Genomic DNA, 26,927 nt, shown 5'->3' with positions numbered 1-26,927 from the left:
TTGCCCATACCCTATCTAATCCAATCCACTGATGTGTCATTGCCTTTTAGGCTGAGAATATGAGTCCACCAAGATCACTCATTCTGAGCAGGGATTCACATTATGGTTTCCCAGAATCCTAGTACTTTGCTTCTCAGTTGCTCATATCCATAAGTAAGTTTAGGTACTAATACATTATAGACGTGTGAAAACACAGAATGTCATGATTGGTATCAAATGTAGCTTTGTGAGAACGTTCATATTTCTTTTTTGTTGTTGTTGTCATAAGAGTCCTGTGAGGAAGGTGGTGTCGAGGGAGATGTGACTGGACCAAGGTCACCTAATGAGCTTTATTGATCAACTTAGATTTAAACCTGAATCTCTGCAGCACTCCAGCCATTACAATACACTATTTTTTGTAAACCCAATGTATAGCTATCCTTTATAGCTGGGAACATAATGTTTGAGAAGTGTGTGGGAATACTTGTTAAAATCTCAGAAGGTCAAGAAGTGGCTCGATTGAATTAAATTAGAAAACATATGGAGTCAGGTTGAATGGTCTTTGGAAACAGATGGAGGCAGAGTAGAAATTAAAAATGTATGATGGTTGATAAGCTGTCATAAACCTTTTTACCAAAAGATCCACGTCAATATGATGGTGGTTGCTTAGTCACAAGATCTTTGTGGTTCTTGAAGGATAAATATTATTTCCAAAGCCTAAAAGCAGTTGTTCCAAGAAGAGAAGGAAAACATCAAAAGAGTAAAGGTGGGAATTGTAGTTGTTTAGCTCCAAGTGATTTTTGATTCATGGCCTCTCAAAGGTGAACCTATCATGAAATATTCTTGCCTTCTTCTGGGGCCCCTTCTACACTGCCATAAAAAAAATCCAAAAAATCTGGTTTGAACTGGATTATATGGTAGTGAAGACTCATATAATCCAGTTCAAAGCGGATAATGTGGATATATCTGTGTTGATAATCTGGATTATATGGCAGTGTAGACTGAGACTGAGACTATGACCTGCCCAAGATCACCTAGAGCATTTTATGGCTGATTCAAAACCTGATCCCCAGAATCCTATTTCAACATTCAAATTGTTACACCATGCTTGCTGTATATGGTAATTATGCATTGTATAGTTTTTAGGAACATTGTAATCCAAACTATTATCATTAGTATCATAAAGGAAACCCAGTGGAAGCTGGTGGCTTTTGTGTCAATGGACTGTTGATTCTGTTCAGTGTTTAATTTGAACTTTAAAGGGGCTATCCAAGGTGCTGAATCTGAAAGTTAGAGCCATCACTGAGATTAACATTAAATAATTGTTGTGAAGGTGGCATCTGATAAGAAGCAATTGTAACTGACCTCTGTGTCCTTCGGTTAGATAGGAGAAAGAATATTTGAGTTGTGTTCAGAGTTTACCTCCATATGTGCTTAAATGACTTCTGTTGATCAGTGCCATAGCAGAACAGTTCCTAATAATAAGAAATGTGTAATTGGATGAGGTCCCCACTTTCCCTTTTCTGCATTTCACTGCTTGAAACCTCCCACCTCACAACCTGAATGTTACCTTTTTCAGGCACACAGTCCGAAGGCAGACTGTCAAAAGGGGAGAAGCAAGGCAAATGCCAAGCTTACCCCGTACCTCTGACAACATGGTTAGAGAAGAACATCTCTCCAGCAGAAGGGTGAGCATCCTTCCTCTTAGTGATCATCTGCAACATATTTTTACTGATTTTTTTTGAGTGTTTGAAGGCTGATTTAGCAAACTACAATATGGTATACAGTGTCCAACTAGACAGTTATTAGTCGGTATTCTTTCAATTGTCAGCTGCATAAATAGCTTTTGGAAAGGCAAGGGCAAGAAGGTAGAAGGATCTGATTTAACCTGGGAACCTGGAATAAGAGTGCATCAGGATGGGTGATTCTTAACCTTTTGCTTCCTACTATGGCCCCAGTCCAGAGCAGGCCCTTCCAAACTCTTTGTTTGCATTGCATGAAGTGTCCTTTTGTCTCTTAAATTAGATTTTTGCCATTGCATTGACGATTACATAGCTTCTTTATACGTACATACATATTACTCAGTCTGTCATCTACTTGACAATTTATAATTGGATGTGTGAATTTATGATACAAAGCATCACTATCTGAATCCTTATGAAACTACTTCATTTGTGAAAAGATGAGTGTATATATGGACCTAATCCACTATCTTGTAAATATTTTTACCTCTTTTGCGGTTCCCATCCCATGCAAAGAGATTCTTTAGCACCTTTGAGTCTAGCTGGAAGGAAGAAGATGGAAGCATAAGCCTTCATAGACATAAGTCTGTTTCATTAAATACATCTGATGATGAAGCGAAAACCTATTTCTCTCAATTAGTCTACAAAATCCCTTTGCATACTGATCTAGATAAATGTATCTGTCCTAATTGGCCAATTCTTTCTTTCTTTCTTTCTTTCTTTCTTTCTTTCTTTCTTTCTTTGGAAGGGGGCATTCTGAAAAATTGAAAAGCCCATTATAAGGCTTAGCAATTAACACTAAGAGCTTTCAGGTAAAATGTGGTAGTATTTTTTATTCACCTTTTGGACCGACCCACCATTTGATTGCTCCCCCAAGAACATAAGTGAAATGGATTCCGCTTTTGGAGTCAAATAAATTCCCCATTCTTCTACTTCATCACACTAGGTCCAGGTTCGAATTGGGAGAGAGCACATATGAGCTCCCTCTGTCAGCTCTGGCTTCCCATGTGGGGACATGAGAGAAGCCTCCCACAAGGATGGTAAAACATCAAAACATCTGGGCGTCCCCTGGGCAACATCCTTGCAGACAGGCAATTCTCTCACACCAGAAGTGATTTGCAGTTTCTCAAGTCGCTCTTGACATGGGGAAAAAAAAGAACACTAGAGAGTGAATCCACTTTAAATCTGATTGCTGCCTCTTGCAGAATTCTGGAGTTTTTAGTTTAGGAAGGAACCTTTAACAGCCTCCCTAAACTACAAACCCCTGAATTCTGCAAGAGGCAGAAACTGGATTTAAAGTTTTACCTCATCACATTCTCTAGTGTGATGAGGTAATGATGTGATGTTGCTATCATTGACTGCAATGTTTGTTATTTTCTGATTCTGAATTATTGAATAATAGCCTATGTATGTAATGCACATAATATTTGAGCCTCTCGGCTTTATTTTCTTTGCAGAAACAACTGGAAGACTACTTAACAAACCTCTTAAAAATGCCCCTTTATAGGAACTACCATGGAACGGTAAGTTTAAAAAGCTGTGCCCTCAGTCCTGAATGGAATGGAATAGAACTGAACTGAATTGAATTATTTTGGTCCACTTAACTGGGTTCTCCCAAGCTCACAGCAACTACAGAATCACTTGGACTACCACCAGGGGCGGCTCAACCCATTACGCAAAGTAAGCATTTGCAGTATAGTTGATTTTGCCCAGGGGCGCTCTTGAGGCACTCTTGGGGGAAAATGGACCTTGACATATGCGAGTTGTAGTTAATGGGATGTATAGTTCACCTACAATCAAAGAGCATTCTGAACTCCACCAATGATGGAATTGAACCAAATATGGCACACAGAACTCCCACGATGAACAGAAAATACATATCAGTGATTGGTTGGGGGGGGGGGGGGCAATACACTGTTTGCTTACCGTTGAAAATTACCTAGGGCCGCCTCTGAAAACCCCATGCTTATACAGTATTCCTATAAAACTAAAGAATAGTAGTGTTAGAAGTTACTCAAAGGCCATCAAGTTCATCCTTGCCAGTTCAGGAAACGGGTAGCTAAATGACTGGCAACAATTCAACCTTGGTTTCAAAATCTTTCATGAAATAAATTCCATCACCTACTGAACTAGTCTGTTCCATTGTTGAACAGCTGTTATTGTCAAAACGTTCTCCCTAATTCTTTCCTTCCAAAATCCTTTTGTGTAATTTTGGTGCGTTGATTCTGTTTTCTGGAGAACCAATAAAACCATATTTGTTCTATCTTTCACACAACAGCTTGCATTGCCTCTCCTGAAACTTCCAGGAGAGTCAGTTCATTATGGGTCCTTTTATTCTACACCATTAATAGCATTATGCTTCCATATTAACTGCCATGGTTCCATCCCATTGAATCCAGACACTAGTGCTCTGGAGAGCTGTCTGGCTGAGAATACTGAACACTCCTCCTTAAACTAATACTTAACTCAAGGCAGCATTCTATAGGATGTTGCCATGGAAGTTAAAATGGAATCGTATCACTATAATTCTGCGGTGTGAAAGACCCCATTTTAATTGGTTACAGGCTCTCCCTGCACAGATGTATAATAATATAATTACCTTCTGTTCTTGAAAGTGTATTATGCCAACTTGGCACCCATAAATGTTGAGTCATCAGGGAATGTATTAATGTGCATAACAGCATGTGTAAAATGCCGTTATGCATTTGAGTGTGCTGCCACACACACACACACACACACACACACACACACACACACACGTGGTCCCTCTCTCCATCTGGTAATGCCCTTGGAGAGAGAGTGTGGAATTTTTCTTTCCCGTATAACTTAATAGGGTTAGCATCTTTCAGAGGTTGGAAAAACCTCTGAAAAAACATTGGTGAGTAGGCTTTGGGTTTGGTGGCTGAACTTTTTGGACCACGCCTTTTAAAATCAGCTAGCCAGAATGTTCATTGTTTGTGATGGCTAAAGTCATATGGAAGTCGTGTTCTAGAAATGTTTCCAAATTCTGCTTTTGATAGAAGAGAGGAATTAAAGCACCCGGAATAATTTTTTCCGGACCAGTTTAAATGTCTCTGTATACTTGAAACAGGCCAGCTCTTGCTTACAAAAAGGGTGATAAAGGTCCACATGCAAAGGGCTCTCCACATGATCTTGGCACAGAAATACAATCTGGTCCCAAGCATTTCAGAGAAGGGATACACAACTTGTATTGGTTGGTGCTGCTGTTTTGGCTTCTAGCTGTAGCATATTATCAGAGGCGGCCCTAGGTAATTTTCAACAGTAAGCAAATAGTATTTTGGCGCCCCCCCCCCCCCCAACCAATCATTGATATATATTTTCTGTTCGTCGTGGGAGTTCTGTGTGCCATATTTGGTTAAATTCCATCATTGGTGGAGTTCAGAATGCTCTTTGATTGTAGGTGAACTATACATCCCAGTAACTACACTTGCCGCACTTGCTCCCTTGCCTGGCCCGCTTTGGGTCTGGAGGCGTGCCTGAAGACCCCGGCGCGTGCACCAAAAGCCACCTCTTCTCCTGACTTTCTCCTCAGCCATTGGGACCAAGAGAGAGAGAGAGAGAGAGAGAGAGAGAGGTGGAGATGGTCACCTTTCCTGAAGGTAGGCGCAAAAACAAAGGAGGGAGCAAAGGTGGGAGATACCTCCAGCTGAACAGGCTCTCTCTCTCTCTCTCTCTCTCTCTCTCTTGATCCCAATGGCTGAAGAGAAAGTCAGGAGAAGAGGCGACTTTTGGTGCGCACAATGGGGTCCTCAGACATGCCTCCGGACCCGAAGCGGGCCAGGCGCGGCGGCTCCGCCCCTTGGCCCACCCACGGATTGGGGAGAGGAGAGGAGGCGGGTGGAGCACCAGGGGATCGGGAAAGTGAGACGGTCATGGGGAAAGGATCGAACGCAGAGAACGATTGAGCGCCGGCTCTGCTCGCGCACCCGGTGGCCAGGTGGAGCAGGAATGAGAGGGGCTAGGCGAGGCTCAAGGGCCCGGCCCCTTTGGGAAGAGGATCGCCCAGCAGCGAGGCAAGAAAGCAGAGGCTCCGACCAGACGGCTAGGGCTGTTGTGAACTGAGGGGGCGCTCCTCAAGTGGCAGTCGAGGGGCATTTACAGAGGCGTCTCTGCGCCCCTGGCAAAAAAAAGTGTTCTGCGACTGCTTACTTCGCGTAATGGACGAGCCGCCCCTGCATATTATTATACTAGCCAAGGTATCTTGTTTATTTCTTCCTTCATTGAATCATATGATGAACAGTCTCACAAGACCAGGCTTCTTGGTGATACTGGACTGTATTTAATCTTCCTTCAGTTCTGCATTATAGGACTCGGAATTGCATAGTCTTCGGACAAAAGTGCATTAGGGCTTATCTGAAGCTAACACCTGTCACTTGGCTGTTCACATTTCATTCCACAGTGTTCACCCCACTTTGGCCAGTGCTTTCCTTTTGGTACAAAAATAGACCTTGATATTGGAATTTTCACATTCCATTATTTCACAGTGAGGCTATTCTTGACCCAGATTACTAAGCTAACTAATTAGGATATTGAGCTTCCTTGAGGACAGCTGGGAGGGTGTGAAATCTCAAATGAAGATGTGAAAGATGTTACCTTGTTAGTTTGATTTCCTTGATTTACTATTGCTGGCTTTCATTTATGTTTATTATTTCTTTATTCCATTTATATACTACTTTCAATATCATATTATCACAAAAGTAAGTTATAATATTAAAATACGTGAAATTAAACACAAGCATCAGTTAAGTACAAATTGACATAACGGTGCAAGGAAGTTTGTGAATTGTAGTTGTGTTGATTATAGGGCAACTTGGAGATGTCTAATTCATGGTGTCACTATAAGTAAAAGTTGACTTGATAACAATTAATAATGGCAATGGTGATTATATAAATATAGTAATGTAGTATTCCCCCATTAAACATCCTGTTCCAAGTTTCCAAAGGTGTACTTTAGGATGGCAGGAAGAGAGTCAGTTGAAAGGAGTTCCACCTCACCTCTCCATGTGGGCACACCCAACATTGCCTCTAATGATGACAGAATTAAGAGAAGGGCTCTCCCAGTAGACCCGAAAAAGTCGGTCACACATATGAAAGGACATTTTAGGATATCCTGTGCCCCCTAAAATATAGCTTATGAGCCAGAACCAGTTCTTTGGATTCTACCCAGAAACAGACTAGTGAGGCTGTATACTTTCTACAATCAGCTCTTCTCAACAATCTGACTTCAGCATTTTTAATTAATTGAAGTCTCCAAAGTATCTTTAAAGACAGATAGAATGTGTCTCAGCCATCCAGATGAGATGCTACCAAGGTACATATCAATGTGACCATATCAGACATCTCTAAGAATATGTGTAAGTGATGCACAAATTTTGAGTGTAAGCTGGGAATCATTCAGGGGGTTCTCATTTTTTGAGTGACCTTGCAGGTCTCATCCTATCTGTAGATGGCTGGAATCCAGCATGGGAGATGCTTTCCTTCTCTTAAAGTCCACTCCAGAAATCTCTTCACCACTTGTTCATTCTTCACTTTGCAGAGAAACCCCATCACTGATCAGAGATGGTCCAGAGGTTCCCCTGGAACCATTGATTTTTCCCACGGGGAGAACAAGCATCCTATTGCGAGAAATCACCCATACCCTTAGTCAGTGGACTTGTTATTATTCCTAGGAATACTGGCTCAGTTTGTATCTCATTGTTGGGGGAGATGCATGTGGGCACCTCCAATTGTAGATCCAGTGTTTTGGCTTTTGCTTCCAGGACATGCTGGCTCTCAGCCAGTGCTCCCAAAAGGCTTCCATTTGAGAGAGAGAAAGACATGATGACCTGGAAACATTTCATATGGTTTGGATAGGGAGATATTTAGTTAGTACAGTATACTGTTTTGTTAGTATAGTATAAGCCATGTATCCACAGAATCCATATACACAGTTCCACTTTTCCATGGTTTTGCCGATTCACTTAAGACTTCTGATACAAGGTATATCCATTTCTCAATCCCCCTGTCTTTCATCCCATTGAAAATAATAAGATTCACATATCCATGTGAAGTCCAAGAATGCATTCCCTTCAGATATCAGGGTCATACTGTACATATTTTGCTTATTGGTTAATGCCCTCTTTGTGATCTGCTATTACTCCTACCCCCGCCCCCCAATTGCAAGTCACCTCCCTGGGTTTGTGGTTGACTTCCTTATTTGTGCAGTGCTTTGGATTGAAAGTGTGTGTGTGTGTGTGTGTGTGTGAGAGAGAGAGAGAGAGAGAGAGACTGACAACTTACAGAGAGAGAGAGATGTGAAATGGGCATCTTGACTTTGAGAGCAAAATGAAAGGTACATGCCTCAAGCTGTTATTATGCAAATAGCTCAATTCATGTAAACAAGGATTATGAAACACCCAACACTTTTCTGCATCACCCCCTCTAAAAAGATGTTGTTTTAAGGGCTTCTTGCTTCCCAAACTGCCTACTCTTCCAACAGAAAGGCAGCAAAGTGAATTTCACGCAGAGTTTGGGAAGGAATAGTTTTAGGCCATTCTTGAGTTGAATACCCAGGATCTCAGAGCATATCTTCTCCTCTTCGGTGCTCAAGGCAAGGGGGAGGAATTTCAGGGTGAGAGAAGTCTTGAAAAGTGTGTGAAATTACCTACACTTGGTAATTTTACTTTTAATGGCAGATGTTTAAAGTATTGTGGTTCAGGACATAACTAGGGCTTGTTCTCTGTGGCACTCCATCTATGAAATTCAGGTTTTGGTGCTGAAATATCAGGCCCAGGATAGTTCAAACCTGCAACACTAATCTTGGGAGTTGTACTGTAAAACTCCTTTTCTCTGTATGTATTATTTATTATTATTTCCAGCATTTCTATCCTGTCCTTCTCAACCCCCCAGCTGGGGGGAGGGACTCAGGATGGCTTACACTTGGCAACAATTTGATGCTGCAACATATAGACAAGTGCAACAATATAGCAACAATTTAAACAATAGATAGAACATTAAATTAAAAACAATGAAAAGCATTATAGTCAACCATATAACCACTCCATTCCAATTCCACATCCAAAGTGCTGTTGTGCCTGTTGTCCAAAAGCCTGGTTTTGATTTCAGTTTCTTCCTAAAAGACAGGAGGGAAGAAGCCGACCTAATCTCACTGGGAAGCAAGTTCCATATAAGGTGGCACATCAGTGAGATGGCTATTAATTCCAGTTGATGGACTAAGGCTCATGCTGAACTTTAAGTGTAGTGTATTTACAGTTTGCTTTCAAAAGGCTTCTGTGCCCAATACATAATTATATGTGCACCTACACACAATCCAGTGATCCTGGTGTAACAAAGCACTGCCAATTTTTTGTTAAATAGGGAAGATGACTTACCGGTATGCTTCTTAGGTAGAAGGTCCCAGATTCAGTCTCTTCCTCTAGCTAAAATAATTAGGCAATCGGTAACAGAAAGCTCTCCCAGTCATAGGAAACAGTTCTGAACTAGATGGAACCAGGCAAAAAAAGGCTTCCCTGTGTCCCAATTGAATGCTTGAATTGGATGAATGGCACTGCCAGTATGGTCTAGCCTTGGTTGCAATTAGCACTTACTGATAATGGGAAAATGTGCTGGATTCCTGATGTAATGACATTTTCTAGACCGGTGTGCAGGTTGTATTCTGGAGAGGTTGTGTCTGAAGGAGAGATACTGTCCTGTGGCACAATTGTAAGAATTACTCTTAGTGTCACTAATAAAAACAAGCACTTTAAATGAGAGTGCTTCTCTGTACATAAATAAAACTAGGATCATTTTCTTACATTCAAATAATATAAAAATTTCTTTTATTTTCTTTGTTACTTTTCAGATGGAATTCATTGGTGTAAGTCAGCTATCATTTATCCCTGATCTTGGACCAAAGGGCATGTAAGTTAACATTTTCATAACAAAGAATCCATGGGAGAAAGTTCAAGTCCTTCCTGATTGTGATATAAGCCTAATGTCTTGCATTAAAAGGGAGTCGTGTTCCTACAGCAAAAATTACTTGAGTGAGCAACTCGTGAGCTTTCAGATGTTCTTGGACTACAACCGTCACACAGAACTCTGACAAGTTATATTTTGGACTTTAAGCACCAGAATTCCCTCATCCAAAGGGTATTTTTTCCAAGCTCCGCTCCCATCATCCTTTTCATTTTCAGGACCTAAAGCAGATGAGAGTTGCAGTGCAGCAATAGCTGGAGGACCACTCTTGCTTCAAACTGAAGGTCATGGTAAAATCCTTGATAAGAGAACTGGATGGAGAGCAGTCATAAAGCAATCCAGGTTCATAAGTCTGGTGTGGAGCAGAGAATAGATAGTGAAAACATCAGAACAAGTAAGCACAGAAAGGTCTTCAGAGTAAGAAACTGGCAGAGGCTGGACACAAAATTACTGTATTGTGGCATAGGCCAAAGTCTACTTGCTGAGAGAGAAAGGAAAGCTCCCAGCTTTATTCAGCCGGACTCTGCTGCCATGCCTTTAACAGTATCTTGATTTACAGTAGTGGGTAGATGACCACATTTATATCCATGCTGTGAAAAGCAGCAGCAGCAGCAGATTCTTAAAGATCTTCTCATTATTTTAGACACAGCAGAAGGAGATAGATGAAACGTTATTAACCCTGTGTTTAAGTCATATAAGGGAAAGGAAAAACAGGATCCAATCAAAGAAAAAAATCATAAGAGATACAGAAGGCCCATGGTTTTAGAAAGATCTTCAGATGGTCAAGAGAAAGGGAGATTCAGCTGAGCCCACAAAAGTTCTTAAGCAGGCAGCAGCTGATTACCTACCTATATACAGCTCAGATCTCAACACGCTTGTTCTGATATGAGCTTGACAGAGTTCAGGGAGTCCTGCTGTGTGCTAGATGTGCTTTAGATTGTTGCTTTCCAGCTTTTCTTTTTCTGATTTGTATATTCTTCTAGGTATGTATCAGTCCTGGTCATTTTCCTGCTTTGCAATGTATCCCCATATCAAAGTTTTTATTTTGAAATGCAAAAATTGAAGAGAAATTGTGTGACAAAATGAAAATAAACCACGTATAGTTCACATTTGATCAGTCCACACACTGTCTTGCCAGAGAAAGAAAATATGTCATGCAGGTGATCAATAAAGAACAAGAAGTTTACTATTTTTTATGCAGAACAACATATGTACAATTATGTGATCAGTAGCATTAACTCACACAGTGTCCCTTTAGAGAGATTAAAAATTGTCCTTTCCTGTGTCCATATGAAAGACCTTCTTTTTAGCAGCTCAGAAGCAAATAAAACTGTCTCTCTCTGCAAACTCCTGCATCGCTAGCAGCCTGAATATGTAACTATTGCCAGAAGTCCCAGGCTCAGCTAGCTTCTGGGCATGGCTAAGCCAATGAGCTTTGCACTTTCAGTTAACACACCAACTGATTTTCACATGTTCCAAAAAATTACATAAGATATTCTGTTCCAAGGCTGTCTGTGCTATTCAACCTAACAGTGTCAACCTATGCAAGTTTTCCTGAGCAATAAAAACCCCAGTTGGGCAAATCGTGGGCCTCTTGTAGATTTCCCCAAGTTGAATTTTGGATGTCTGATCAACCCTATGCAACTGAACCAAGATAAGGGAGTTCTAGTCCAACAACATCCATATGTGGCATGCTTTCCACCCATCTTTTAAAGGGCTGCATTAGCATTACCTTTGGAAAATGAGGATGAACTTAAGGTTAAATCATTCATTATCAAAAATTTGTCTCCGAAACTTTCAAGAGTGAGTAGGTCTTGAGCTCCTGTATCTCCATGGCAGCTTCCTGCTAAGCTATTTTCCAGGAGCTTGCTAAAGTAATGTTTCCCTTCTTCTTCCTTTACTTTCAGAGAGGGTATGATCATGAAAAGGTCTGGAGGTCACAGAATCCCTGGCCTGAATTGCTGTGGGCAAGGAAGACTCTGCTACCGATGGTCCAAAAGGTATCTTTGTGGATATTCCCCTTTACAGTTTTTAATTCAGAATTGTTCTCGGATCTTTGTAGTGAACATATTTGACAGCAACACCTGCTGATGCTTTCATAAGCTGCAGGTTCTACAAATAATTCATGATCTGCAACAGCTGCCCTGTGTGTATTGAGCAGGCGCTCTTTGCAGGGGCAAGACCTGTAATAGTACTCCCATATATATAAGTTTTGAAATAGGAGTCTGAATAAGGAAGCAAACAGAAGCATATTATATTAAATGGAAATTAATATAATATGCTTCTGTATTTCTTGACATCAGTTGCACTTGACATCAGTTGCTGTATTTCTTGACATCAGTTGCACTCCAGCCATTTTTTTTCCTCTGGTGCTAGCCCTCCAAAAAGATCTGACTTTACACAAATGCCAATGTCACAATCACCACAAACCACTCATAGCACAACGAAAGGAGGCGCTAGGAGTGAGAGCAACAGGATGAAGGGAACTGGGAAAGGGGGCTACTTTGGGATCCTAATCTAGTAGAGAAGATTCAACAGTCAAGAGAGAACATCGGTACTCCTTGTATTTTGTTCTATAAGTTCTTCTTAGAATCATAGAATCATTCTGGAAATAATTTACTTCATTGACCATATTTTGATACTCTGCTAAATGGGCAATTTCACCATTTTTGGGATACTTTTACTCCAGACAGCGATCCAAGTACAGAAAGTGTATTGTAAAGCAAACTCATGTAGTCAGGATGTGTAATACAGGGGAAATATATCCAACTTCCCAGATACTCTTAGATTGCAGTTCCAAACAGTCCGAAGCAGCATAACCACTTGTTAGTAATGGTGGTAGCCACATCTACATGATCCCCTCACCTGCTCTATAACAATATTAATGTGATATACCAGAAAGGAATAAAAAAGTTAACTGATATATATGTCCAGCTATAGCTTTACAAACAAAGGAGTCAATGTTGAGACAGCAATGCTTAGCAGCATAATTCATTATATTAATTAATATAAAGTTTTTGGATTTAAAAAAATCTTTATTCTGTGTAAAAGAAACATTTTAAAAAGACAGATTCAGTTATGTGTTATTGTTCAAAAAGCTGACTTCTGCTTTAGAGCTATGACTGGTTTCTCCCAATTCTTCCAGCACAATATATTCATTGCCTCTTTCCTGCCACCTGCTTTTCACTTATTTACACTTTGCCCCGGAAGTAGCAGATACCACCTGCTTAAATGATGAAGGATCTGGAGAACATGCCCTATGAGCAGCGGATTAAAGAGCTGGACATGTTTAGTCTGCAGAAGAGAAGGCTGAGAAAAGACATTATGGCCATGTATAAATATGTCAGGGGAAGTCATAGGGAGGAGGGAGCAAACTTGTTTTCTGCTCCTCTGGAGATTAGGACACAGAACAATGGCTTCAAACTACAGGAAAGGAGGTTCCACCTGAATATTAGGAAGAACTTCCTAACTGTGAGCGCTCTTTCAGTAGTGGAACTCTCTGCCCTGGAGTGTGGTGGAGGTTACTTCTTTGGAGACTTTTAAACAGAGGTTGGATGGCCATCTGTCGGGGGTGCTTTGAATGTGATTTTCCTGCTTCTTGGCAGGGGGTTGGACTGGATGGCCCACGAGGTCTCTTCCAACTCTATGATTCTGTGATTCTGTGATTCTAATGAAGCTATCCAAAGAACTTAAACTATTTGAATGATATTGTTTATCACCTTGGGTAGATTTTCCAGCCAAACCAGGTCAAAATCCAAAATAGATTCATCACCATCCCAGTATGGAAGTAATACCAATAACAGCCACCACAGTTTCAGCTCAAGCAGATTTATTAGATTGGAAATCCCATTTAACTCCAGTTGCAGGCTTTTGAGCAGACATGTTTAGAATTATGGTTCTGTTTAAACCATTTCCTATTTCAACAACATAGTTGTCATCTGTTTATTTTTTTCTTCTCCATTTTTGGAGATGTCTTTCTTTGTGTGGTAGAAACAAATGCAAAAAAACCTTTTGGAACAGCTTACTAAATGTGCATTGCGGTCCCCTGCTTTATTGTCCTTGTTGAGAATCACAAGACTTGTCCTGAAGAACTTCACAAAAGTCTAATTCATTTTGAAACATGATACAGAAGTTTTGCCTTTGACTTATTGGGAAAGTTTATATGACACTAAAATCATTGTTTCCACTGAGCAGATTTGTCAGTTCCAGATACTATTCCTCAGTTGCATTTTTGTGTGTTCTGGAACATTGCGTGTGAAGTCCTATGCAAATTGCTTTTGCCTGACTTCATGATTGGAGAAGAATATATAGAATGGCTCTGATACCACTAAATCCGCATTTACATAGGTAGGGTCTGGACCAATCTTTACTGTATCCATCGGGAAGTAACTAAAGGATGTTAAGGTGGCACTAGTCCTCATTATCTGGAGAATAACTTAAGTCCCATTTACACTGCCATATAAAATATAGATTATCTGTTTTGAACTGGATTATATGGTAGTGTAGATTCATATAAACCAGCTGATCCCTAATCCATCTAAAACACAGACATGCGCCTTTCACCTTAAGAACAGACAAGCATCCCGAGCTCTGAGGATTACCTGGGAAGGAATCCCACTGGAGCATTGCAGCGCACCCAAATACCTGGGAGTCACTTTGGACCGTGCTCTGACCTACAAGAAGCACTGCCTGAACATCAAACAAAAAGTGGGCGCTAGAAACAACATCATACGAAAGCTGACTGGCACAACCTGGGGATCACAACCAGACACAGTGAAGACATCTGCCCTTGCGCTATGCTACTCTGCTGCTGAGTATGCATGCCCAGTGTGGAACACATCTCATCACACTAAAACAGTGGATGTGGCTCTTAATGAGACATGCCGCATTATCACAGGGTGTCTGCGCCCCACACCACTGGAGAAACTACACTGCTTAGCCGGTATTGCACCACCTGACATCCGCCGGGAAGTAGCAGCCAATAGTGAAAGGACCAAGGCAGAGACATCTCCAGCTCATCCCCTGTTTGGGTATCAGCCAGCACGTCAATGACTTAAATCGAGACATAGTTTTCTTAGATCTACAGAGACACTCGCTGGAACACCCCAGCAAGCGAGAGTCCAAAAGTGGCAGGCCCAAACCCAGCACCTCAATTCATGGGTGATACCAGATGAGAGACTCCCCCCTGGGCACTCAGAAGACTGGGCAACTTGGAAGGCGCTGAACAGATTGCGCTCTGGCACCACGAGATGCAGAGCCAATCTTAAGAAATGGGGCTACAGGGTGGAATCCTCGGCATGCGAGTGCGGAGAAGAACAAACCACTGACCACCTGCTGCAATGCACCCTGAGCCCTGCCACATGCACGATGGAGGACCTTCTTGCGGCAACCCCAGAGGCACTCCAAGTGGCCAGATACTGGTCAAAGGACATTTAACCAAATACCAAATTTACAAAATCTGTGTGGTTTTTTTTTCTTTTTTTTCTTTTTCTTTTTAATCTCTGTGTTTGTTTTGCTCTGTTAGAATTGTAATACAATGGTTGCTGATGACACGATAAATAAATAAATATAAACTAGTTCAAAGAAGATAATGTGGGTTATCTGTTTTATAATCCGAATTTTATGGCAGTGTAGAAGGGGTCTTAGAAGCGATTTCAATAGGCAGATGGTGAAGACACTAGAGTGGTATCTACTCCTCCTCAGTCAAATGCATCCACTCCAAGAATAGGATCTTACAAAACATGTATTACATGCACACATACCTAGAAAATATAAATAACTTTAAAATGAAAAGGAATTCTCCTCCCTTTTTTCTCCCACGGTACTTGGAAGTCTGTCCTGAGCGTACAAAAAACTGCATAGGAAAAAAACCCCTCAGAACTCCAATCTGTGTTTTTTAATGCCATGGAGCTGTTGCTAGGCAATTAAATATTGTCAAAACCAAAGCTTCTTTCCTTGAAGCTTGATGGAGTTAAGTAAGTGTACCTTTATAAATAAACCATTAGGAAAACTGACTTGAACATATTGACCTTACTGTGCTGGGACCATGGAGTATATTGTCTTGAAAACTGGGTTTCATGAGATAGAGAGACAATGAACACTGACACTGTCTCAGCTTCCCCTTGAAGCCCTTGTATTTATCCAGGTTATACAAGGGCTACAAGAGGGGACTCACATGAAGAGGTGGAGTTTGTACAAGGCACTCAGCTGGCTCACACCAAGAGCATCATTCAATCTGAGTTTTTTTCGTATTCTAGTTGTTGGAACCTAAGGCAATTTTCAGATTTAAAAAGAAGAAAGCATGTTTTCTGCAGTAAACCACTTGTGGTATTCCAGCACAATTGACAAGGTAGTATGTTACAGGAAATTCACATTGCACAAAAGTGAGCAACAGGGTTTTTTTTACCATTAATTGAATCAGCTACTTTTGCCATTTGACTTTTGGCTAGAAGTCTGTATTTGTGTTTAAAGCAAAGATTGCAGGTGGGCATTGAAGATGAAAAACAAAACAAAACAAAATGTGATGTCTGGTTAACTAGGGACATTCTTGTACAAGGCCCAGCACCTTGTAGTTTTTGTAACTTTTTTGTTGTTGTCTTGAACAGAGGAACCATCTGAAACTATTGTAAATAAATATGTAAATTATATTCTGATTAATTGGAGTTCAACTGAATACACATTTGTTGAATCTCTTTCCCAGGTGGTTAGTAGTAAAGGATTCTTTTCTACTGTACATGAAGCCAGACAGTGGAGCCATTTCATTTGTCCTCCTGGTAGATAAAGAATTCAGCATAAAGATTGGCAAGAAGGAAACAGAAACAAAATATGGACTTCGAATAGACAATCTCTCCAGGTGAGAATTTTATAGACTTCACTTTGCATGGGTAATCCTCATTATTTACCTATTATTAGTAGCATGCAAAGTGTTTTACATGTTTTTCCAAGCTGTAACACATGTCGATATAACAAGCAGAGATGGTAAATTTAATTTTATGGACTATAGTTCCCAGAATTCCCCAGTTGCCATGCTTATTTTTTAATAGATTTGAACCTCTTTGGTAGCTACAAAGAGCTAATATAGTGTAACCAAATTCAACATCCTGGAATTTGTAATTGAATGGGTTCTTCATGGCTATTCAAGAAACCCATGAGAATACTAAAGTGTAAAGCCTTTTTGTTTAGAGTTGATGTGGGATTCAGTACATATCCCATGGACAAGTATCAACCCCACTATAAACCAGCAATGGATGGCTCATGAAATTGTACAGATTAATGAACTGTCTACCACTTTAAGTAAAATTGTCCTAAAATGTTGTCTATCAAGCATATTGAAAGCACTTTGAATTTGGGAATCACTTTGAATTTTTGGATCTCATTCTTGCTAACAGCACTGAGTTCAGTCACATTTCTTGTTATGTGAATAGGTAGCTGAATTTCAGAGATGATCAATCATCAAGTCCACCTAGCAGGACATTCAGCTCAGGTCACTCAGTTACAAATCCTGCATGCTGCTTAGTGGCAAAAGGTCATTTTTGTGCATTGAACAAGGTATTAATCTTCCTTCTGCCAGTTTTCTGTAAGAATACAAAAAGAAGTTTTTCTCAGTGGAAGAGGGTTGGAGTTTAATTAATTAATATCATATTTAATTAATGATTATTCTATCTTTCCCCCAATGTGATGGTAAGGTGGCTTATAATTTTGATTAAAATGAAGTACATCCCCCATCTCCATAATTCTAGATGTTGAATCAAGTCTCTCAAACAAAGCTATGCCCATTGATAATAAAATAAAATTCTTCTCTCCGTTCAAAATTGGGCTGCGAGGTTTCCTCTTTCCTTTCCCATCACGTTGTCTTTCTTTTCCCTCCCAGGTCTCTGATTTTGAAATGCAATAGCTATAGACATGCTCTCTGGTGGGGTCAAGGAATAGAAGCATTCATACAGAAAAATGGCAAGAACTTTCTCCAGCATCATCGGTTTGGTTCTTATGCAGCTGTCCAGGAGAACACCTTAGCAAAATGGTAAGATGGGGTGGGACACTGCTCTGGTAGCTCTTCCCAGTCTCAAGATTCATTAACAGAAGGCCTGTTGCTATTCTGTGTATTGTGCACCTGTTAATGGCATAGGAACTTTCTCAAAGAAGAGATGGAAATCTTGGTTTTCAGACTTAAGTATAACCCTGTAATCCCAATAATAACGAGCCCATTTGATTCTAGTACCAGGCCTAGACCCATATCTACAATGGGCCCACTCTATCTGCAAACTCAGTATCCATGGATTCAATCAACCATCAGAAGGCAGAATAGGATGTTTGCCATGCTCCCTAGAAGCAGAGGAGCCTAAAGAATTTATTTATAGGGACCCCAGTATCCATGCTTTTGGCTATTCATGTGAGGTCCTGGAACCAAACACTTGTGGATACCAAGAGGCCACTGTATATCTGTTGGAGAATTGCATTCCGATTCTTGTGCTGGGCCTCTGAAGAACAATAGTTGCTTACTACAAAAAGAACTAGTGAACTAGATGAATCCGTTTGATCTAGCACAGGTTCTCCTATGTTCTTATACTCTTTCTTATTAACTCTTGTTTGTGTAACCAAATCCCTGGCTGGTGTTTTAACTATGTTTAAGTTCCAGTACAGAAGCAATTGGACATTTTTATCAGATGAAGAATGAGCACATTCAGTTGAACACAGTAGAAAAGGAAATGTGGGTTGGAGAACTAGCCATTTTTTTTAAAAAAACTGCAAATATTCTACAGTTGGTATCATTATGTATGAAGATGCATGTGAGGTTGTTCATTGCATCGTGTTTCCATTGCCATTTCACCCAAGGGACTCCAATAGTTGGTTTGAGACTAACTGGGAAAATGAAATGTCTATCATGAGTTTTTGTGGACACAAAATTTCATTCCTTTATGCTTTATTTAGTTTTAATATTTAGGTTCCTTTATATCTTTTTAATATTTAGCTTCCCTTATATTTTTTCATGCTAAAATGAACTATATATTTGGGCATGGGCAATCTATGGTTCTAAATGGTTCTAAAGTACTTAATAAACTAAGGGGCACTGGTGCTTTGCTTCTAACGTGTTGCTATAGTTCTGGTGGTGAAAATTTCAAAACTCTAACAAAACATTCAACATTTCGTTATAAATGGCAGTTTCTAATAGATTCTGTCATAAAAATTGCCAATAAAAATAATAATGAAATGTTGAAAGTTTTATTAGAGTTCTGAAATTTTCACCACCAGAATTTTAGCAACACTTTTGAAGCAAAGTACCAGCTTTAGCAACACTTTAGGAGCAAAGCACCAGCGCCCTCTAGTTTTGTAAGTACTTTAGAACCATTTAGAACCATGGATTGCTTATGCCACATATATAGATATAGATATAGGTGTGTGTGTGTGTGAATGAAATCTTCTTTAGGTCCCACCACTGTCTCAAGCATGGTTGTGGGGTCGAGAGAGAGGGCCTTCTCAGTGGTGGCTTCTTGTCTCTGGAATACTCTCCCTAAAGAAATTAGTTTAGCCCTTATTCTTCAGGCTTCTGGGTGAATCTAAAACATGACTGTTCAGACAGGCCTTTGATCCTGATGTGATGAATCATTGACAGTACTGACCTGCACTTTGATTGTCATGACATAAAGCTGGCTGGCAGGTTCCACTGTGTTTTAGAAATTTTATAATTTTCAGTTATTTATGTTTTATTAATGAGATTTTTAAAATATGCATTTGATTATACATATGTCATTGTATTTATTTATACTTATGTATTATTGTCTGTATGTGGCACTTAGAGTGCTTCTATGAGCCACTCTGTGTCCCTTTAGGGGGGTGGAGGCAGCGTACACTCTACACACACACAAACACACACACACACACACACACACACACACACATACATATATATGAAAACTGAGCTCCTCAGAACAAGGTGCTAATTACTAAAAGGAGTGACTCTTACTTGAAATATTTTGCTCCTAGGTATGTGAATGCAAAGGGGTACTTTGAAGACGTTGCAAATGCCATGGAGGCTGCCAAGGAAGAGATTTTCATCACAGATTGGTGGTTTGTATTTAATTTGCATGATCATATTCCTCCTCCCTTGCCAGATACCTCACAGAACATTTTATGACAAGGCTGCACTGTTCGGGGCCCTTTTCAGCATGGAAACCTCACAGCGGGACCAGATGGTTTGGCAGCAGAAACAACCATCTCATAGAGAGAGGGTTTGTTGTTGTGGGATTTTTCCCCCCTAAAGAGGCCTTTTCAGGACACTTGGCTGGGAAACAAAGAAGAACCAGCCATTAAAAAAGAACCACACACACACTGAAGGCAGAAGTTTCTATAAAACTGGTGCTTAGCTTTCACCTTGGGCGTCTGCTACCCATGGAAAAAAGTTGATGTTACCTTACTCACTTTTCTCATTACTTTAGCAGCCCAATGAAAGGATTTGAAACATTTTTAAAAATAAATAAATCCTGGAATCATAGTTTGAACTAGAACTGACCCAGCTCTTCATACCAGAGAATCCCCGGAGCATTCCCCCAACTTCTACTGATGGAGAGTAAAATTGGCTTAAATGGTTTCACCCCATGTTAGGGTCCATAAGTCACATGGACATCCAGGAGGAACCTTGCACCCAGTTTAGTTATGTGGCCCATGTAGTCAGGCCCTCAGTATTATCTGGAGATGCCAGAAGCATCTTCCCCGCAGAGCATATGCTCTTGTTGGGGACCTACAGCCCAATGTTGTGAAGGGACCTGCTTTCACCTTGTTGTGATGCCACCTAGCCCAATAGTTTCTATCTCCTTGAAGGTATGTTCATTTTTAAAATATATATATTTGATGTCACATTTGTGTGTTTTAATTCAGGCTGAGCCCCGAAATATTCATGAAGCGTCCAGTGGTGGAAGGAAATCGTTGGAGATTAGACTGTATTTTGAGGAGGAAAGCTGTAAGTATGCCTTGATCTCCAAGCATTGCAAAATGTTGACAAGTAGGCTGAGTTTGGGTATTGACTCATCTGCATGACTACCTAAGGGGCTTCTATACTGCCCTAAATTCCAGGTCTGATCCCAGATTATCTGATTTAAACTGGATTATATGAATCTTCACTGCCAGGTAATCTGGCATAAGAAACTAATCTGGGATCAGATCCTGGGATATAGAGGTAGTATGGAAGGAGCCTTAGAGAACTGGTGGCAGAGGACCTTCCACACTGCCATACAATCCAGAATTTCAAGGCAAATAATCCACATTATCTGCTTTGAACTGGATTATCTGAGTCTACACTGCCATGTAATCCAGTTCAAAACGTATAATCTGGATTTTATATAGCTGTGTAGAAGGGGCCTGAGATAGGTTTCTTAGATTAGAGCCTAGAAACCCTGAGCACCTTTTTAAAAAGAAAAGGATAGTTTTTGACCCCAGAACAGCTCAGAAACACACTGACGCTTAAAAACTGCCCATATATTTCCAAATGGCCAAAAAATCAACCAAAACTGGCACATGGGATCCTCTCACACTTCAGAGTTATAGCCTTATAGCATCCTCACACTGTATAATTATAGTGCTGCACAATTATAACACTATGCTTTCATTTTTATTTTTTTTCATTTTGACATCTATGGAATCCTAGAAGAGTTTTGGGAGGACTTCTGACAGAGAACTATAGTGCCTCCCCAAATCCAAACTATGAATCCCAGGATTAAATAGGAAGTTACGGTGGGATCATGGCATTATTATTGTGTAGTGTGAAAGGAGTCCAGAAATCATGTTGATTCAACCCATCATGGAGACATGGGAGGAAAAAGTGGGCCCTGGTTTCAACAATTATTATTGTGTAGTGTGAAAGGAGTCCAGAAATCATATGTTGATTCAACCCATCATGGAGACATGGGAGGAAAAAGTGGGCCCTGGTTTCAACGTAGTTGCTCACGTCTGCACTACATTATATAATCCGTCAAGTCTCAGACTGGCACTCTCAACTACAACACAATAATATCTTCTTCACGCAATTTTTTTTTTCAAATTTTGTTTTAACTGGAATTATAACTTCAGTCCCCAGAGCTTATGTTGAGTAGCAGCATTTCCTGTATAGCAGAGGTAGGCATCTTTGAAAGGTCCAGGAGGCATTTCCCATCACCTCTGGACCCCTGGACTTCCAGCAAGCTACATTATCTCTTTCTAGAATACCCAAAAGGCCATTTCTGCTGTGGGTTTTTTAAAATGTATGTACTGATATGTGTGTGTGTGTGCATTACTTTAAAACTTGGCAGACCGGCAGTGTCCTTCTTTTATAAGAAAAGTAGCCCTCAGAGATTTCTGATGTGAGAGAATTGGCTGTCTGCAAGGATGTTGCCCAGGGGACGCCCGGATGATTTTGATGTTTTATCATCCTTGTGGGAGGCTTCTCTCATGCCCCCACATGAGGAGCTGGAGCTGGTAGAGGAGCTCATCCACCTCTCCCCAGATTCGAACCTGTGACCAGTCGGTCTTCAGTCCCGCCAGCACAGGGGTTTAACCCGCTGCGCCACCGGGGGCTCCTTTCTGGAGGTGCAACCTGGAGAAACAGAGACAATGGAGATATTAGACAATGTGGGCAACATCACTCTTGTCCATGCTATGATAAGAATAGTTATAGAGTATAAAAGTATTTAAAATGTGTGTGTTTCAAATTACAAATCCCCTTGGCAAAATAGGCTGACCCCATTTGAAGTCAGCTTGTCACACTTTCTGCCCAATTGCTGTTGTTCCCTTGCTTCCTTTTCTGCACAAATCCTCCTTTCCTCTCTCCTTTTGAGAAAGAGGCGAGAATAACAAAATGTCAGAAAAGAGGACATCTGCGGAGACTCTCCTTGCTTATAAATTACCCCAGCGAGGATCCAGGTCATGAAGCATGTCCAATAATTGACTTAACTGCTCAAAATGGCTAGCTCCTTTTCATAACAAAATGGAAGGAACTATATGACCCGTGCTCTTATCTAGTGGCAGCTGTATTCCAAGGCACCGACTGTGAAATGATGCAAATGGCAGTTGTGGCAGTACTGCAAATGGATCTTTCAGAAAGATACCATCCCCTGATGACATGATTTATTATATGTGTCTCCATTCAAAATGGACTCATTACATTGCTAATGGTAGGCATCGATCTACTCCAAGAAGATAGAGATCTAATTATGAGAGCATATCAGTTGGCTGCATCCATGCTTTATTGTTATGTTGGCTGGACCATGTTATTGAGTTTTGGGTGAAAGCTGATTTTAATGAGAACTTTCAATCACCAACCACCTCAAAGACCTTTACCAGTGCAGTTTAATTGCCTGTCCAAGTTCTACAGGTCAAAAAAGTGAGCAAAGTTGGTTCTTTCTTTCAGTGTTGTGCTGTACTTTGGTCCTGAATGGGAAATTCAACAATAACAATCAAGCACATATAGAGATAAGAAAGGCCATCCTGAATCAGACCAAGGGCTTCTTCCTACTTATAAGCTACTAGTACGGAGAGGGAAGGGTGCCCTGGTGGCACAGCATGTCAAACAGCTAACCTGCTGAACTTGCTGTCCAAAAGGTCAGCAGTTTTAATCTGGGGAGCGCATGAGTTTCTGCTGTTAGGCCCAGCTTCTACCAACCTAGCAACTTGAAAACATGCAAGTGTGAGTAGATCAATATGTACTGCTTTGGCGGGAAGGTAACGGTACTCCATGCAGTCATGTCGATCACATGACCTAGCAGGTGTCTATGGACAATGCCGGCTTTTCAGCTTAGAAATGGAGATGAGCACACACACACACACACACCCCAGAGTCAGACATGATTCGATTTAATGTCAAAGAGATCACAGCTCCTCGCATTTCTGAACATAAGCTCTGATGTTTGGATGGGAATTCCCAAATATATCAAGAGTACCAACTAAAGGAAAGCTGCTATATACCCATCAGAGAGAGAAGTGGAGGGGAAGCGGAGAATGAAAAGTGTTTCATATGAAGAATGAAAAAAGAAATCTTGCTGAACCTGAGAAGAGATGAAATGAAAGTGCAAGTTTGTCCAAAAGTAATGAAAGCTTGCTTTGATTTCCCAGGATATCTAAGCCCAGATCAATGGATTTTTTTTCTTGTTTAAGAAGACTTTTTAGGAAATTTGGTACAGTGAGTAGAGTAACTAGTTATATCTGGGCTCTTAACAAAATCTATCCAAATCTTTGTCATTCTAAATTACATCAGACTAGAGGTGTAAACAATGTAAGAGCACAATGTATCTCAATAAACACACACACACACACACACACACACATATATATACCTTTCATTTCTAGTGAGGGGCCTTTCTCTTCTCTGGATGTGAGTGGCAGGGAGACAGATTTATCTCTTTAGTGAATTTCCCATGCCTGTGTTTGTTTCACAGGACTGAACATCAGTGACCTCCTTTTAAGTGACAAGGTGGCAATTTTGTCAAGTTTTTGAGGGGAGAGGGGCATGGATGTTTTTGTTCCAGGAAACACATTTTTTTCTTCTAACAGAAAGTGACACAGAAGTTAATTTCCAGGTCATTTTATATTTCATAAAAGGCCTGTTCTGAGCCTAAATAGTCCAAAAAGAAGTGTGTTGAAATTGTCCTCCAACACTCCCTTGGGTGTTTTGGGGACATTGGGGTGCAGTTTGCTTATGCAAAGAATACAGCTATCCAAGGTTTCCTTGGAACCAACGGTGCCTCTAAACCCACTCCTGCTTTATAGTCTCTTTCTTAGTCATGTTGGTAAGATAAGAAAAACTCCCATCATTAGCCTTTAGGCAGGAATCCAGGAACAAAACAGGAAAGCCTTGTACCTTATCCCTCGATTGTAATCTTTCCTGCAATATGCCAAGTACTGTTCGCTGAAAATAAAATGCCACTCATTCAAAAACATGATACATTTAAATACATAAAACATCCAGCAGAGAGTATTGCAAATGTTCTAAAATGCGCTGTTATGTTTTGGAAATGTGAAAATAAAAACCTTTGGCAGAAAAGGTTGTTGTTATTGGGTTTATAAATTGTCATTCTAGAATTTCAGAACTCACTATTTAAAAAAGCAAATGCAGGTTGAAAAATAAGTTTTTATGTTGTCAACCATATCTCTTGAAATTTGAGGAATAGAGATAAAGGCTGGGTAGAATTTTCAGTTCAAGGTTCAATTCAGTGCCAGCAAAGTGAAAAAATCAGCTGGCATAGTTCCACATTATCTAGGCAGAATGGCAGTGCTGGCATCTAGTGTTGGTTCATGTGGGGCTGCAGTACATCCACAGGCTCTGTTGCATTGCCCAGCTACTGCACATTGGCTTTTTTCCATGAACACAGAAAATGAACTCATGCAACAGGGAGTTGTGCAACTGTTGCATTAAGCTTAGCTCCAAATTTCAATGCTAAAGAATTACATGCCTGTTGATGTAAAAGGCATGCACATTATCTTTAATCTTTAGATAAGTTATCAAGATAATACATATCAATATGTCACTGTTTAAAATGTTTTAAAATGTCACAAATCTGAAAGCAACAGAGAGGTAGTAATATCTAGAAAGCAGTGCATGTAAAAATATTGACCTCCTTCAGAGGCATTGTTGGCAATGAAAGTTTTTTTTTTAATTTGTGGGTTTTTACATTTGCTTTTGGAAGAAAAAGATTGGAAGATGAAACAATATCCTTGTGGGAAATATTCCACTGCATACCAATGACTTGTTGTTGCACACCTTCAAGTTATTTCCAACTTATTTTCACCCTAAACATGCCCTAAGGCGAAACTATCGTAGAGTATTCTTGGGAAGTTTTATTTAGATAGGTCTTTGTCATGACTTTCTCTGAGATGCAAATGTGACTTGCCCAAGATCATCCAGTGGATATTTGTGTCCAAGCAGGGGTTCAAATCTTGCTAGAAGTCGTCGTCGTATTGTCGAAGGCGACTTGCTAGAAGTCATTTGCCTTGCTTCAGAATATGTTGAAGTTAAGTAGGCTTCCAGCATACAGGCAAAGCTCTTTTAAGAGATGCCATGTGTAGCCAATGACTTATTCTTGCACACCATCAAGTTAAACCCTCTTCTTGTGTCCCAGTAATTAGTTAGCTAGTTATATGTGCGCGCACATACACATATACATATCGACACACTCACATATATTATCTGAAAATTTTCCTCTTTTTTTTGGCAGCAACAAGGAGTGAAAATCTTTGTCATGCTCTACAAAGAGGTGGAGCTTGCTCTTGGCATCAACAGCGAGTATACCAAGCGTACCTTAATGCGTTTGCATCCCAACATTAAGGTATTTATATTGGCTCTCATTCAGCCCATTACTTCATCTAAGTTCTGACCCAGCAATTCTACAGCCTCAGCTAACTGAGAATGGAAAAATGGGATGTACATCATGCACAAATTGATGGCCTTCTACCCATAGGGTCCTCAGGAGGTCAAATATTTTGTTGCAACATTCCCCAAAATGGCCTCTGGAGGGGTGTCAACTAGACCACTACATCATACTTTTTTTGGCTTTGTGTCTTACAGGATATAAACAAATGAAATGAAATAATTTAAAATGTGTAAACATTTCTTAATTTAACCCCCCATCACCCCCCCCCCCAAAAAAAAAGAAAAAAACCCTTTGGATATTTTCTTTTAAATTTTTGAAATAAGCCCAGATGAGCAGGTAGTATACTATCCTCATCTTGTCATCATTGAAAGCCAGGCAAATGGGTAAATACAATCCCATTAGTGTTTTTAATGATTATGCACCTGATTTTCCTCTTACAAAGGTGATGAGGCACCCGGATCATGTGTCATCTACTGTGTATTTGTGGGCTCACCATGAGAAGTTAGTGGTCATTGATCAGTCCATTGCTTTTGTTGGAGGCATTGACTTGGCTTACGGCAGATGGGATGACAACGAACATCGGCTAACTGATGTTGGCAGTGCAAAACGGATGACAAGTACAAAGTCTGAGTCTTCAACAAATCTCTCTGTAAGTATTATTATTTTTTAATCCAAGCTTATAGATGTGGAATGTTTCCACGTTCAAGCTGATTCTGGGGAACCTGAATGTAGCATTTGCTCTCATTTGCATGCACAAAAACGTGCCTGAGCTTTGGGATTTTCCTCAGTGTTGGCTGAGAGTTTCAGGCCAATATTTTTGGAGGGTGTTGACTTGGAAGAGGATGCCATTAATAATAGGAAGGCAAGAGCTTCTTTAACTGAGGATTCCAGCACTGATGAC

The 26,927-nt window shown here is 40.4% G+C and overlaps 1 protein-coding gene across 2 annotated transcripts in view; it reads left to right on the top strand.

Moving 5' to 3' along the window:
* Nucleotides 1-26,927, top strand: part of PLD1 (phospholipase D1) — a 133,095-nt gene that overhangs the window by 71,567 nt on the left and 34,601 nt on the right. For both annotated transcript variants that reach the window (XM_067466046.1, XM_067466045.1), the window contains exons 5-14: nt 1,559-1,667; nt 3,179-3,244; nt 9,583-9,641; nt 11,603-11,695; nt 16,396-16,548; nt 17,566-17,715; nt 19,677-19,760; nt 20,568-20,649; nt 25,871-25,981; nt 26,469-26,675. In XM_067466046.1, the coding sequence (XP_067322147.1) occupies nt 1,559-1,667; nt 3,179-3,244; nt 9,583-9,641; nt 11,603-11,695; nt 16,396-16,548; nt 17,566-17,715; nt 19,677-19,760; nt 20,568-20,649; nt 25,871-25,981; nt 26,469-26,675 (1,114 nt within the window). The remainder of the gene's footprint in view (nt 1-1,558; nt 1,668-3,178; nt 3,245-9,582; nt 9,642-11,602; nt 11,696-16,395; nt 16,549-17,565; nt 17,716-19,676; nt 19,761-20,567; nt 20,650-25,870; nt 25,982-26,468; nt 26,676-26,927) is intronic.

The sequence above is a fragment of the Anolis sagrei genome, chromosome 3 (genome assembly GCF_037176765.1).
Source record: "Anolis sagrei isolate rAnoSag1 chromosome 3, rAnoSag1.mat, whole genome shotgun sequence".
Lineage (NCBI taxonomy): Eukaryota > Metazoa > Chordata > Lepidosauria > Squamata > Dactyloidae > Anolis > Anolis sagrei.
The sequence above is the reverse complement of the archived record's forward strand: the minus strand, read 5'-3'. Positions and strand labels throughout refer to the sequence as shown.